Here is a 14,453-nt window from a genome sequence, read left to right as displayed (position 1 = left end):
TTTTATTTTTAAATTTGTTTTTATTTTCAATACCTTTTTTATTTAACTAAGCAAGTCAGTTAAGAACACATTCTTATTTTCAATGACTGCCTCGGAACAGTGTGTTAACTGCCTTGTTCAGGGGCAGAACGACAGATTTTCACCTTGTCAGCTCAGGGGTACCAATCTTGCAACCGCACAGTTAACTAGTCCAACGCTCTAACCATTGCACTCCACGAGTAGCCTGCCTGTTACGCGAATGCAGTAGAAGCCAAGGTAAATAGCTAGCTAGCATTAAACTTATCTTATAAAAAACAATCAATCATAATCACTCGTTATAACTACTAATCCAGTTTAGCAGGCAATATTAACCAGGTGAAATTGTGTAATTTCTCTTGTGTTGATTGCATGCAGAGTCAGTTTGGGCTGCCTGGCTCATTGCGAACTAATTTGCCAGAATTTTACGTAATTATGACATACATTGAAGGTTGTGCAATGTAACAAGAATATTTAGACTTAGGGATGCCACCCGTTAGATAAAATACAGAACGGTTCCGTATTTCACTGAAATAATAAACGTTTTGTTTTTGAGATGATAGTTTCCGGATTCGATCATATTAATGACCAAAGGCTCGTATTTCTGTGTGTTATTATGTTATAATTAAGTCTGATTTGATAGAGCAGTCCGACTGAACAGCAGCAGGCCCGTAATCATTCATTCAAACAGCACTTTTTTGTGTTTTGCCAGCAGCTCTTCGCAAGCACAGCGCTGTTTATGACTTCAGGCCTATCAGCCTAATGGCTTGTGTAACCAATGTGAAATGGCTAGCTAGTTAGCTGGGTGTGCGGTAATACTGTTTCAAACGTCACTCGCTTTTAAATTTGGAGTAGTTATTCCCCTTGCGCTGCTTTTGTGGAGCGATGGGTAACGATGCTTCGAGTGTGGCTGTTGTCGATGTGTTCCTGGTTTGAGCCCAGGTAGGGGGGAGGGAAGCTATACTGTTACACTGGTAATACTATAGTGCCTATAAGAACATCCAATAGTCAAAGGTATATGAAATGCAAATGGTATAGAGAGAGAGTCCTATAAATACTATATTAACTACAACCTAAAACCTCTTACCTTGGAATATTGAAGTCTCATGTTAAAAAGGAACCACCAACTTTCATATGTTCTCATGTTCTGAGCAAGGAACTTAAACGTTAGCTTTTTTACATGGCACACATTTTTACATGGCACATATTACTTTCTTCTCCAACACTTTGTTTTTGCATTATTTAAACCAAATTGAATATGTATCATTATTTATTTGAAGCTAAATTGATTTTATTGATGTTTTATATTAAGTTAAAATAAGTGTTAATTCAGTAGTGTTGTAATTGTTATTATTACAAATGTAAAAAATTGTCTCATTAATCGGTATCTGCTTTTTAATCGGTATCGGTATTGGTGTTGAAAAATCATTATCGGTCGACCTCTAGTTTGGGCTCTGGCTGGGTCACTCAAGGACATTCTGAGAATTGTTCCGAAGCCACTCCTGCGTTGTCTTGGCTGTGTGCTTAGGGTGGTTGTCTTGTTAGACTGGGGGCGAAGGTTCACCTTCCGAGGTCCTGAGCGCTCTGGAGCAGGTTTTCATCAAGGATCTCGCTGTACTTTGCTCAGTTCATCTTTTCCTTTTAATCCCGACTAGTCTCCCAGTGTCTGCCCCCGAAAAACATCCCCCAATGCTGCAGAATTGTTTTGGTACCCTTCAATTGAATTGACCTCCTGTCTCAGAGCTCTACGGACAATTCCTTTGACCTCATGGCTTGTTTTTTTGCTCTGACATGCACTGTAAACTGTGGGACCTTTTTATATAGACAGGTGTGTGCCTTTCCAAATCATGTCCAATCAATTGAATTGACCTCAAGTGGACTCCAAGTTGTAGAAAGTCTCATAGCAAATTGTCTGAGTACTTATGTAATTAAGGTATTTCTGTTTTTACTTTTTATAAATTTTCAAACATTTATAAACCTGTTTTCACTTTGTCATTATGAGGTGTGGTGTGTAAATTGCTGAGGATTTGTTTTTATTGAATAACGCTATAACGTAACAAAATGTTTAAAAAGGGATGGGTCTGAATACCTTCCGAAAGCACTATCTGTGGGTAATATGGAAATTATATACTGTACATGTTCCGGAATTCATCCGATGGCATGGAGTTTACCATGCCAGTCACCGGCTTCATTAATAAGTGCATCGGCGAAGTTGTTCCCACAGTGACCGTGCGTACATATCACAACCAGAAGCCAGGTAGACAGGCAACATCCGCACTGAGCTATAGGCTAGAGTTGCTGCTTTCAAGGAGCAGGACACTAATCCGTACACTTATAAGAAATCCCGCTATGCCCTCCGACGAACTATCAAAAAGGCAAAGTGTCAATACAGGGCCAAGATCAAATCCTACTACACCTGCTCTGGCGCTTATCGGGATGTGGCACTGCTCACAAACTATCACGGGTTATAAAGGGAAACCCAGCTGCAAGCTGCCCAATGACACAAGCCTATCAGATGAGCTAAATGCCTTCTATGCTTGCTTCGAGGCAAGCACCATTGAACCATGCATGAGAGCACCAGCTGTTCCGGACAACTGTGTGATCATGCTCTGTAGCCGATGTGAATAAGACCTTTAAACGGGTTAACGTTAGGACTCTGGAGCACTTAAAGACAATGCTGTTTTAATTAATGAACTGGCCCAGCAGATGAGAAGGAAAGAAATCAAACACCCTCTGAGGCTCACTATGGGACGGCGCTCCAGCTCTATTCTTCCTCATTTAAGCTACAGTAACTCAAAATGCATGAGGTTTTGGTGGATGTCTGCCCGGATTCAGCTCTGGTCTGGCATTCTCACAACGCAGCAAATTGCCTCTAAGTATAACTGATGTAGACGTCCGGGAAGAAGAGCTGAGGAGTTACTTTTCAGAACACGCCTCAGAGACTCTCTCTGGTAGCAATATCATCTGTTCCCATGGGCTTGTGTGTAAATTGAGTAAGTGACTTGAGGTTAGCCTTTCAAGAAGGGGTTTCCTTTTGAGGATTTATCTCTAAAGATGTTAGTCAGGCCTCATTAGTACTGCAGATCTAAATGACAGGATATGGTTAAAGTGTGAAGTCATGACTCGGCTCCCAGAGATCTAATGGCATTATGTCAATCAGTGTTGCTCTCCAAGACTGAATATATATATATATCTCACACTTCTGTGAAATCAAACTGTCCACTTAGGAAGCAACACTGATTGACAATACATTTCACATGCTGTTGTGCAAATGGAATAGACAACAGGTGGAAATTATAGGCAATTAGCAAGACACCCCCAATAAAGGAGTGGTTCTGCAGGTGGTGACCACGGACCACTTCTCAGTTCCTATGCTTCCTGGCTGATGTTTTGGTCACTTTTGAATGCTGGCGGTGCTTTCACCCTAGTGGTAGCATGAGACTGAGTCTGCAACCCACACAAGTGGCTCAAGTAGTGCAGCTCATCCAGGATGGCACATCAATGCGAGCTGTGGCAAGAAGGTTTGCTGTGTCTGTCAGCATAGTGTCCAGAGCATGGAGGCGCTACCAGGAGACAGGCCAGGACATCAGGAGACGTGGAGGAGGCCGTAGGAGGGCAACAACCCGGCAGCAGGACCGCTACCTCCGCCGGAGGAGCACTGCCAGAGCCCTGCAAAATGACCTCCAGCAGGCCACAAATGTGCATGTGTCTGCTCAAACGGTCAGAAACAGACTCCATGAGGGTGGTATGAGGGCCCGACGTACACAGGTGGGGGTTGGGCTTATAGCCCAACACCGTGCAGGATGTTTGGCATTTGCCAGAGAACACCAAGATTGGCAAATTCGCCACTGGCGCGCTTTGCTCTTCACAGATGAAAGCAGGTTCACACTGAGCACATGTGACAGACGTGACAGAGTCTGGAGATGCCGTGGAGAATGTTTTGCTGGCTGCAACATCCTCCAGCATGACCGGTTTGGCGGTGAGTCAGTCATGGTGTGGGGTGGCATTTCTTTGGGGGGGCCGCACAACCCTCCATGTGCTCGCCAGAGGTAGACTGACTGCCATTAGGTACCGAGATGAGATCCTCAGACCCCTTGTGAGGCAAATGCTGGTGCGGTTGGCCCTGGGTTCCTCCTAATGCAAGACCATGCTAGACCTCATGTGGCTGGAGTGTGTCAGCAGTTCCTGCAAGAGGAAGGCATTGATGCTATGGACTGGCCCGCCCGTTCCCCAGACCTGAATCCAATTGAGCACATCTGGGACATCATGTCTCGCTCCATCCATCAACGCCACGTTGCACCACAGACTGTCCAGGAGTTGGCGGATGCTTTAGTCCAGGTCTGGGAGGAGATCCCTCAGGAGACCATCCGCCACCTCATTAGGAGCATGCCCAGGCGTTGTAGGGAGGTCATACAGGCACGTGGAGGCCACACACACTACTGAGCCTCATTTTGACTCGTTTTAAGGACATTACATCAAAGTTGGATCAGCCTGTAGTGTTGTTTTCCACTTTAATTTTGAGTGTGACTCCAAATCCAGACCTCCATGGGTTGATGAATTTGATTTCCATTGATCATTTTTGTGTGATTTTGTTGTCAGCACATTCAACTCTGTAAAGAAAAAAGTATTTAATAAGAATATTTCTTTCAATCAGTTCTAGGATGTGTTATTTTAGTGTTCCCTTTATTTTTTTGAGCATTGTATATATACGCCGCCTAGGTCTAATACAATGATCCTCTATTTCAGTAACTCAACAGTCAAATTTGCGTCACCCTCTAACATTCATCCCACCACAGCACTAGATAGAAATATGTTGCAGGTGGGGACATAGGCGTCTTCTCTCCAGAGAAGCAGCTGTCTGTATTTTCATTCCAGCAGAATGGTAACAGCTGCTGCTTTCGAAACGTTTTGCGTCAAGGGACTGGGTAGAGCCATGGGCTTGTTTGTCAGCCAAAACAACATGCAGAGTAGTTAGTTATTCTCAACACTAAATGGGTATTATTATTTTTTGCAACAGACATTATGATTAGGCCTATAGCTAGTGGAAACTGTACTGTGTAAATGTCATTCTGAGAGAGTGATAAGATTGTATTTTTCCTCAGGACTGATAGTGTTTCCCGCTCGCGTGGACATGGATTATTATTGTGGTGATTATAAGGAAATTGACGGTCAGGAAATATTCGCAATGATCTAGAAATCAAGTGACTCACTGTTTTTGACAGAACAACAAAAACCTGCTTGATGACTGAGGTTCCTTAGACTTCCTCTTGAGGTCAAAGTTACGTCTCTAGTAGTGCACTCTAAGTTTGTGTGATGTGACATGAGTTGGTGACTGACGTTGTTCTGAGCCACCCGCTGTCAGGTGAATTCCAGAGGCTCTTGTCTTGCGGACTACAGTTGAAAGGAAAGATTTAACCAACTCCAGTTGCAGTGCCAGGCAGCACTGAGCTGTCTTGAATATCTCAGGAGGAGGAACAGAACTTTAACCTTGTCTGCCCTGACACTGTGATCAGCATATGACTGCAAAGTACCGGAAGACACACCGCAAACTTATTTTGAGACGGTTGTTCAAAAGACAGAGTTAAGCCTTGGTGTCAAATTAGGTTAGGAGGAGAACTGGAGTGTTGCTGATCCTGGCAGTCTTTTCTGGTGGGAGATTTTTTTCTAACTTGTTTTCATTTTGTTGATACTGATTGGATTTCTGCATGGATTGTCAAGACTACATTTGGAATAGCGGCACTCTTTACAGGTAGGAGTATCTGGGAGGATTTGAATAGTGTGGTAGCCTATAACTAGCCTATGTCTAGCCTGGTCCCATACTGTAGTGTCGTTGTCAGGCCATAGGCTACACAGCTAGTTACAACTCAAGCACAAAGGCCTACAGTATGGGACCACTGTCTGTTGTGAAATGTCTGGTGACTTATAAACTGCTTGTTTAGTGTTGTCTCGTGTCCCTTTTTTACAAGGAACTCTTGGTTTAGTTTAGCATGTATTCATCCAGTTTAGATGTGCGTTTGTCACCTTTTAATTCAGCTGGACATTGCTACTTTAAGCATCAAAGACACATTGTTTGCTAAACCAATGTTCCTGTAGGCCTATTCCTCAGATGGAAAGACATAGCCTACTGTATCATGATGGTAGACTATAGTATTATAGGCCATTGGATCTCACAACATTCTCACTAGTGGTGTCAGTTTCATTGGATTGAGTGGTGTGATGTAACTGAATACGTTCAATATGTACACTGCCTTAAAACAGTATTCACACCCATTGACTTTTTCCACAGTTTGTTGTGTTACAGCCAACACACAATACCCCATAATGTCAAAGTGGAGTTATGTTTATAGACATTTTACAAATGTAATAAAAAATTGTGTTAAGTCAATAAGTATTCAACCCCTTTGTTATGGCAAACCTAAATTAGCTCAGGTGTAAAAATGTGCTTAACAAGTCACATAATAAGTGGCATGGATTTTTGTTTAACATTTTTTATGACTGCCTCATATCTGTAACCCACACATACAATTATCTGTAAGGTCTCTCAGTCGAGCAGTGAATTTCAAACACAGATTCAACCACAAAGACCAGGGAGGTTTTTTAATATCTCGCAATGAGGGGCACCTATTGGTAGATGGATGTAAAAAAGATTTTTTTTTAAAGAAATGTAAAAAAAAGACGTTGAATATTTCTTTGAGTATTGGGAAGTTATTAATTACACTTTGGATGGTGCATCAATACACCCAGTCACTACAAAGATACAGGCATCCTTCCTAACTCAGTTGCCGGAGAGGAAGGAAACCACTCAGGGATTTCACCATGAGGCAATGGTAACTTTAAAACAGTTAGTCTTATAGCTGTGATAAGAGAAAACAGGATGGATCAACAACATTGTAGTTAATCCACAATACTAACCTAAATGACAGAGTGAGAAGGAAGCCTGTACAGAATAAAATATATTCCCAAACATGCATCCTGTTTGCAATAAGCCACTAAAGTACAACTGCCAAAAATGTAGCAAAGCAAATCCAACACATCACTGAGTATCACTCTTCATTTTTTCCCAAGCATGGTTGTGGCTGCATCATGTTGTGGCTGCATCATGTTATGGGTATGCTTATCATTGGCAAGGACTGGGGAGTTATTTTTTTGATAAAAAGAAATGGAATAGAGCTAAGCACAGGCAAAATCCTAGAGGAAAACCTTGTCTGCTTTCTAACACACTGGGAGGCAAATTCACCTTTTCATTACTTGACAGAGCTTAGAGAATTTAAAAAAGAATGTGCAAATATTCTACAATCCAGGTGTGCACAGCCCTTCGAGACTTAACCAGAAAGACTCATAGCTTAATCGCGGCCAGTGGTCTGAATTTTGTGTTTCATTTTCAATAAAATAAACATGTTTTCACTTTGTCATTATTTAGTATTGTGCATAGATGGTTGTAAAAATCTATTTAATCCATTTTGAATTCAGGCTGCAACACAACACAATGTGAAATAAGTCAAGGGGTATTAATACTTTCTGAAGGCACTGTATCAATGACCGACTGAGACAGTTTGTCTTTTTCTTCCTTCAAGCTGCGGCTTTTGCATTTAATAGTCTGTGTATTGTAAATTCTTGATGCATCAGTGTGACGAAGAAGAAAAAACAACAAGAGACAGTCGTTAGATGAAGCATGGATCCACACCAAGAAAAGCCTTACTACACAGTAACAGTCACAAATCAGTGTTCTAATATGTCTAGAGATGGTTGGACAGCCAGAGAACAAAAATGACTATTGACAGTGTCCATAAACTTAAACATTGCAGGAAAGAAAGCCAAAAATGCATAAAACAGACAGAAGGAAGGAAGTGTACATGTAAATCCCTCCTACAGCTCACATGCTTCTCTCCACAGGTGGCGACTGACAAGGTTGCAGGCAAGCTGAGTTCTACTCTCTCATGGGTGAAGAACTCCATGTCACACACGGTTAGTCAGATGGCTAGCCAGGTGGCCACCTCGTCTGGCCAGGTGGCAACGGTGCCCTCGTCCCTGCAGACCACCACAGCCGCCTCAACATCCCTCTCCCCGTCTCCCACCTCGGCATCTCCCGCTAAGCTCAGCCCAGATGAACTTGAACTGCTCGCCAAGCTGGAGGAGCAGAACAGGTGAGTGCCAGCTAGGAATTAATTAATAAATTAATTAATCAATGAAATAATCAATCAAGTTCTGTCAACATATGAATACGTTTTGTTCCCTTTCCTCTTTTCATGAACAACATTTGCATTTGTTAGACCAGTGACAAAGTCAGTGGTTATATCAATCTTAATTGTCTAACAATAACAGTGACTGACCGTGGCTACAAAGACATTTTCACAATGATCTAAGTAAAAGTAGGCATACAGCCACACTCTGTCCCTGAAGTGTTCATTAGCTGAAACAAGAGAAGTGCATTAGGACTCAACACAGCCTCTGCTGTCCCCTCCACTCTACCCCTTTCTCTCCCTCTTTCCGTCCTGTGGCTCTCACCCTGCTTTTATAAGCAGTCTGAGTGTTGACATGGAAACGACAAGTCCTGAGAAGTGTCGCAGGTGGGCCCTGAGATGGGCCCTGATCAAAAGTAGTGCACTATAAAGGGAATAGGTTACCATTTGGGACGACGACTCGGTACGGCAATCTCAAATGAAGAAGACTGCAGTCAGAGCCCTGTGAGATGTGGCTGTACTGATCTGTCTGAAGTGTGATAGCGATGCTCATGGGGCTGAGATGATACACTGTAGTAGTAGGACACATGTTGCAGTTAATAAAAGCTAATACTGGCTGAATCTTCTGAACAGTCTGCCGTGTGAGAGAAGAAGTGAGAATGATATTTGAATAGGTTTGTTTTCCTTATGCTTTATAAAGCTTGGCTAACAACCGTTAAGACATCAACTGAGTAGAGGAGCAGTCAGTAGTAGTGATTCTTAACCTCTTAGTTAGCTAGCAGTCTCACTATCCATGGACTATACCATAATACAGATTAGCTTAAAACCATACATAAACTTAGATCTAGCTCTTTAGTCTTGATTTAGACTGCCTTTTGATTTTATTATTCAGAAGTCACTACAACATTAGTTGTATTATTCAGAAGTCACTCCTGTTCAAAGTAATTATAGGGGGGAAAGGTCTACTTTTTATTGTCCTGGACAGACCTCTAAGCACCTTTCTCAACAGAGGGTGGACAGCAGGTGGGGTGTTTAGTTCAAGCAGGGCTACAGCTGGCCTCTTTCATTTGGCACATGTCCCTGCTGCCCCTCCCTCTTCCATCAGGCTCTCCCTCCACTAGGTAAATTTAGGTGTTGGCGGTTAAGAATGTCTATTCACCAGCCACGTTGGTGGGTGGTCAATTTGCAAGGCTCTACAGTGCGAGCATAGAGTACCACCATATGAGTCATAACAGGTGTCATAATACCCATAAAACATAGCAGTCAAACAAGGAAATGGTTCCAATCGTTTTTCCACTATTCATTTTTCCCTATGAAAGAGATACTTTTTTATCAAAATGTCACGCCAGGGTAAGCCTACACAAAACACAGCCCTTATTTTAAGTGTTTTTTAAAATCCCCTATGGGAAAAATCAATGTTTGGAAAACAATTGGAACCATTTCCCTGTTTGACCCCCAAGGTTTTATGGGTATTATGACACCTCCACTGTGGGGCTCTATTACATTTGCAAATAAAAATTGTCAAAAGTCAAGTATGAGTACATGCTGGGGTTAGAAAAAGGCTGCAGTAGCTGTTTTCAAAGTATTTCTGCTGTTTTGTTTCATAGCTGCTAATTGCACAAAGATATACCAATCCTACTGTATATCCCACCTCGTGCAGCAATACTGCCTGGCAGGGGAGCTGTGTGCAATGAATTAAGTGCTGATAGATACATTTTTGGAGGCGCTGCGTACAGGCATAAAAGTTGGTCTAATTTACTCAAGTCTGCAAAGTGAGACTTTGTCCTCGTGATTCTTGGCTATTTACATTTGTTTTGTTCACAAGCTCGGGTTGCTTTTCAATGTTCGTTTGTCTGCTGCTTCAACTGAGTGAAGAGACTCCCTAATCAGATCCTAAATCTCTCTCTCTCTCTCTCACACACACACACACACACACACACACACACACACACACACACACACACACACACACACACACACGACAGGACTCGAGTGGCCCTGTTACCACGGTAACCTCCTGCTTTAAAGGGGCAGCTGAATATTTTGTCCCTTATATTTTGATTAAAAGACTCGGGTCACTTTTTTTTTGCAATTGAGCAATATACCACATTACCGGTTACTAATACATTTGTTTTAGAAACATTACAAAGCATGATCATCTGCTTTTTTGTGTTATGTAATTGTGTCCCAAAAATATTTAGACTGGTAAAAAATATGAGTGGCTGGTGGACCAAAAAGCATGACATTTAGAGCTATTGTTGCAGTGTCATGGGTAGGAGGTACAGTCTTGAGGATCATTGTGACTAGGGTTTGAAAATGACTCGTCTACAGAAATGTTACATTTTTATCAGCGATTACAACGTTTTTCCGAGCTGATAAGTTTAATTGACTCCTATAATAAATACAAGTTGTATCCTCCGAACCAGCACTGTGTCTTTGAAGAAGTACACATTCATTGCAGGAAGAATCTTTCAACTAAAGAAATAACAAAAAAAAGTTGTATTATGTCACACTGATGTTGAAATTCCTTGTTTCTCCCCTTTTTAAATACCAAAATGGATGAGAACAAGCTATATAAAATTATGGACAGGCAGTTTTTCTATCTTAGTTTTATGTAAAGGGCTAGTTATCCTCACTTTCTGACTGAGCAGGAAGACACTGACCTGCAGGTGCATCAAAAGTAGGTTTTTATACATCTATGAGCACTGAGGAAAGACTTGTGTACTTTGAGATCAATGCAGTATCACAGATACTAATGTAATGCCACACACACACACACACACACACACACACACTGAGAAGGGGAAGGCCTTTGTACTGTGCAAAGTAGATAAGAGGTTTGAGTTTGAGAGAGACTAGTGCCAGACTCAGTTCAGCCAGTTCACTAGGTGAAGGCTGGCCGCTTCTCTGGATCTTCTAACTACACACCAAAAACATGAAGACAGCACCATGAGTTTATCCTGGTAAGCAGCACGAGGATCCTAACTTCTCTTTCTAGATGCCATGGCTCTCTTCTCGTTACCGAGAGGCCTTCACTGAGGACAAAGTCTAACTGACATGAATTATTTTGGCGACAGAGCAACTTGTTTAAATAGTTCCTTTTTATCCTCTGTTCCTCCTACGAATCTCTGTGCTGTACTGGATCTTTTCAGTAAATTTACAGTGGTTTGATGTATTTGTTTTGAGCCATCTGTGAGAACCCAACATGGAATGTTTTGTCGACTGGTGAATTATTAGCGGAGGAGCAGTGGCTAGGCTACATAGGAAATTCAGGTTTTCTGACTGTCAGTGTGTGCCTAGTATAAACAGTGTATCAACATTTGGAATATTTCTGAAAATGACTGTGATGAAATCTACCAAGGAGAGAGTGAGAGGAGATTATGTGGACGGTTCTTCATCCATGGTTGAAATGGATTGTTTGTTCCATGTTCTAGGCTACATTTGTTGCTTTAGGCCTACAGGCCACTGAGGCCAGAGACCAACCTTATCAATGACCTCAACATTCCCTACCCTTCCTGCTTCCACACGGCCTCTTAAGTACACACTCAGTGTTATCTTGCATGTTTGCTAGAAGCCATGGGCTGCTACTGCAACCTTGCGTCCTGTTAGGATGGCTTAAACCTTCAGCCTATATCTTAGTAGTGTATTCCCTCACATCCCATTATAGCTGTGATGACATTGGGCTCTACATTTAGCCTTGTCACTTTTTTAGGCCTCTCATGATACATAGTCTGGTATCTAGTCTACTGCTTTCTAGATCTGTTGCCTTTGAAAGCAAAGCTATGTTTTAATTAAGCAAGCAGCTGTCACTGTTTAAATTATTCCCACAACACATTATTAATCATCTGCAATATTTACTACCTTTCCCAACATGTTGAATGTATGTCCTAAATGTAAAACCTTTGCTGGTGCTGTCCCTGTAACACAGGCCTACCCAGCCCCCTTCCTCCTGACCCAAATATGGCTGTAAACCTACCCAGTCTGGGAGCACTCCCAGTGACGTCACCCTGGAGCCGAGAGGCCCAGGCCCTTTTTCTGAGATCAGGTTTCTGAGCCTCTGTGTCCCAGCATAGGCCATAGCCTCTTCTCAAATGGCACCCTATTCCCTATGAAGTGCACTACTTTTGACCAGGGCTACACAGGGAATAGGTTGCCATTTGGGACACACATGGGCTCATCAGCACGGCATAGGTTAAGAGGCATGGTTCCCTCTCACAGCCCTGGGTCCTGTTCATATGGCACTAAACGGAAAGAAAACCGACTGAAACAGGGAGGGACTGCCTGGACTTGTCTGCTGAGAAATGCTAATTTGCGTTTTCTGTTACAATTTGTTTTAAAATGTGTTCTGTTGCGTTCCCTAATGAACCTGATCCAGAGTCTGTTAACTTCAGTCTTACAGCTCCAGTGACAAACAAATTTACACATTAATTGATAGTGATACAAGGTCAGTCTGCTGTGAACTTAAACATACTCCTGCAGCTTTTTCTCACTAACCCACTTTAAGGAATGTTTTCAATCTAATAGATGAGACCAGATTCCAGGTAGTTATTTAGGCTACTTTGTATTGGCCCACTTTACTGTTGACGTGTCATGGCTTTTTTTTTAAGGTTCATGTTTTGGGATTAGTACAAATGTAGGATCTCATTGAAGTAATAGTTAATCAACTAAGTCCACTTTGCTTTCTGTCACTTGCGACACTTGGGACATTAATGCCAGTTAAATGTTCCATGAAATATCAGCCTGATTGATATTGTAGTGACCCTGATATAGTGATCATGATGGTTGTTCAAGGCTTTACGATCCACCATGTTCATTGCATTTTGCACTTCAAACAGAAGTGCTGTGAAAGGATGTGTTGTTCTCTCAACCTTTTTTTAAGAGATGTACTTTGTCCCTCGTACTGTCTGTAACCCCATTGACCCTACATCCAGGGCTCATCACTGGGGATGTGATCAGTGGGCTCTGTTGCAGTGTGCTCTCCTTGGCTATGGCTCTGTCATAAAGCTGTACTACATCTCACTGCTAATTCTTCCGTATTGAATGAGCTTTTCCATTTTTAGTACTGCGCTAGAATTTAGTGGCTTCACCGTCTACCAGTGCCAGCATGATTTGGATAAATGTTCAGCATCAGTTATTGGGCTACTTGCCTCAAGCATTTACCCACAGTGTAAAGTAAACCCACACTGCCCATATCAATGCATTTCTGATCCTTTCTACTGTAACAGTGACTATCTATTTATTAAAATATTTTTATTTCTACCCCTTTTTCTCCCCAATTTCATTGTATCCAATTGGTAGTTAGTCTCGTCTCATCGCTGCAACTCCCGTACGGACTCGGGAGAGGCAAAGGTCGAGAGCCGTCTATTCTCCGAAACCTAACCAAGCCGCACTGCTTCTTGACACAATGCCCACTTAACCCAGAAGCCAGCTGCACCAATGTGTCAGAGGAAACGCCGTACACCTGGCGACCGTGTCTGCGTGCACTGCTCCCGGCCCACCACAGGACTCGCTAGTGTGATGGGACAAGGACATCCCTGCCGGCCAAACCCTCCCCTAACCCGGACGATGCTGGACCAATTGTGCGCCGCCCCATGGATCTCCCGGTCGCGGCCGCCTGCGACAGCCTGGACTTGAACCCAGAATCTCTAGTGTGTTTATTCTTGATTTGGTACATTAGCAGTTAAAGCTACATTAAATAATCTGTATCTGTCGTCTGTAATTTGAGCTGCCTTCACTTCCGAACATAGAATGAAATGCTCTCTCATTCAGTCCGAACTCCCAACATAATGTCTCTTTGGAGATCATGTATGCCTGAGTATAATGGTTATATGCTGGTCATATCATATTTGGCAAGAGAAGCTCATGCGTGTTGTGTTTGTGTCTCTAGGTTGCTGGAGACGGATAGTAAGTCCCTCCGCTCTGTGAACGGCTCCAGGAGGAACAGCGTCTCCAGCCTGGTGTCCAGCTCCTCGGCCTCCTCCAATCTGTCTCACCTGGAGGAGGACTCCTGGATCCTCTGGGGACGCATCGTTAACGAGTGGGAGGACTTCCGCAAGAAGAACGAGAAGCAGCTCAAGGTGAGTACTCTCGTGCGCTACACACTTCCTGTACACAATAGCCTGGGGACAAGCTTAAAAAGGGAGAGACTATTATTGGCCTTTTGTAAGAGTCAGAGGCAACTCTCTGGAAGAGCCAGTCTCAATTCACTCCCTTTCCCTTGGCCCTAACCATAACCCCTTGGCCCTAACCATTACTTCT

At 42.8% G+C, this 14,453-nt stretch overlaps 1 protein-coding gene across 5 annotated transcripts in view; it reads left to right on the top strand.

Annotated features, from left to right (window-relative positions):
• Positions 1–14,453, top strand: part of LOC112251183 (ecotropic viral integration site 5 protein homolog) — a 67,994-nt gene that overhangs the window by 17,241 nt on the left and 36,300 nt on the right. For 3 of the 5 annotated variants that reach the window (XM_024421998.2, XM_024422001.2, XM_024421999.2), the window contains exons 2-3: positions 7,909–8,159; positions 14,083–14,272. In XM_024421998.2, coding sequence (XP_024277766.1) covers positions 7,909–8,159; positions 14,083–14,272 — 441 coding nt within the window. Of the gene's footprint in view, positions 1–5,145; positions 5,765–7,908; positions 8,160–11,052; positions 11,159–14,082; positions 14,273–14,453 lie in introns of those variants that run through there. The other 2 variants (XM_024422000.2, XM_024422002.2) reach the window with 2 other exon arrangements.

The sequence above is a fragment of the Oncorhynchus tshawytscha genome, linkage group LG05 (assembly GCF_018296145.1).
Source record: "Oncorhynchus tshawytscha isolate Ot180627B linkage group LG05, Otsh_v2.0, whole genome shotgun sequence".
Taxonomy (NCBI): Eukaryota; Metazoa; Chordata; class Actinopteri; order Salmoniformes; family Salmonidae; genus Oncorhynchus; species Oncorhynchus tshawytscha.
Note: the sequence above shows the minus strand (reverse complement) of the source record. Positions and strands in the feature narration are given on the sequence as shown.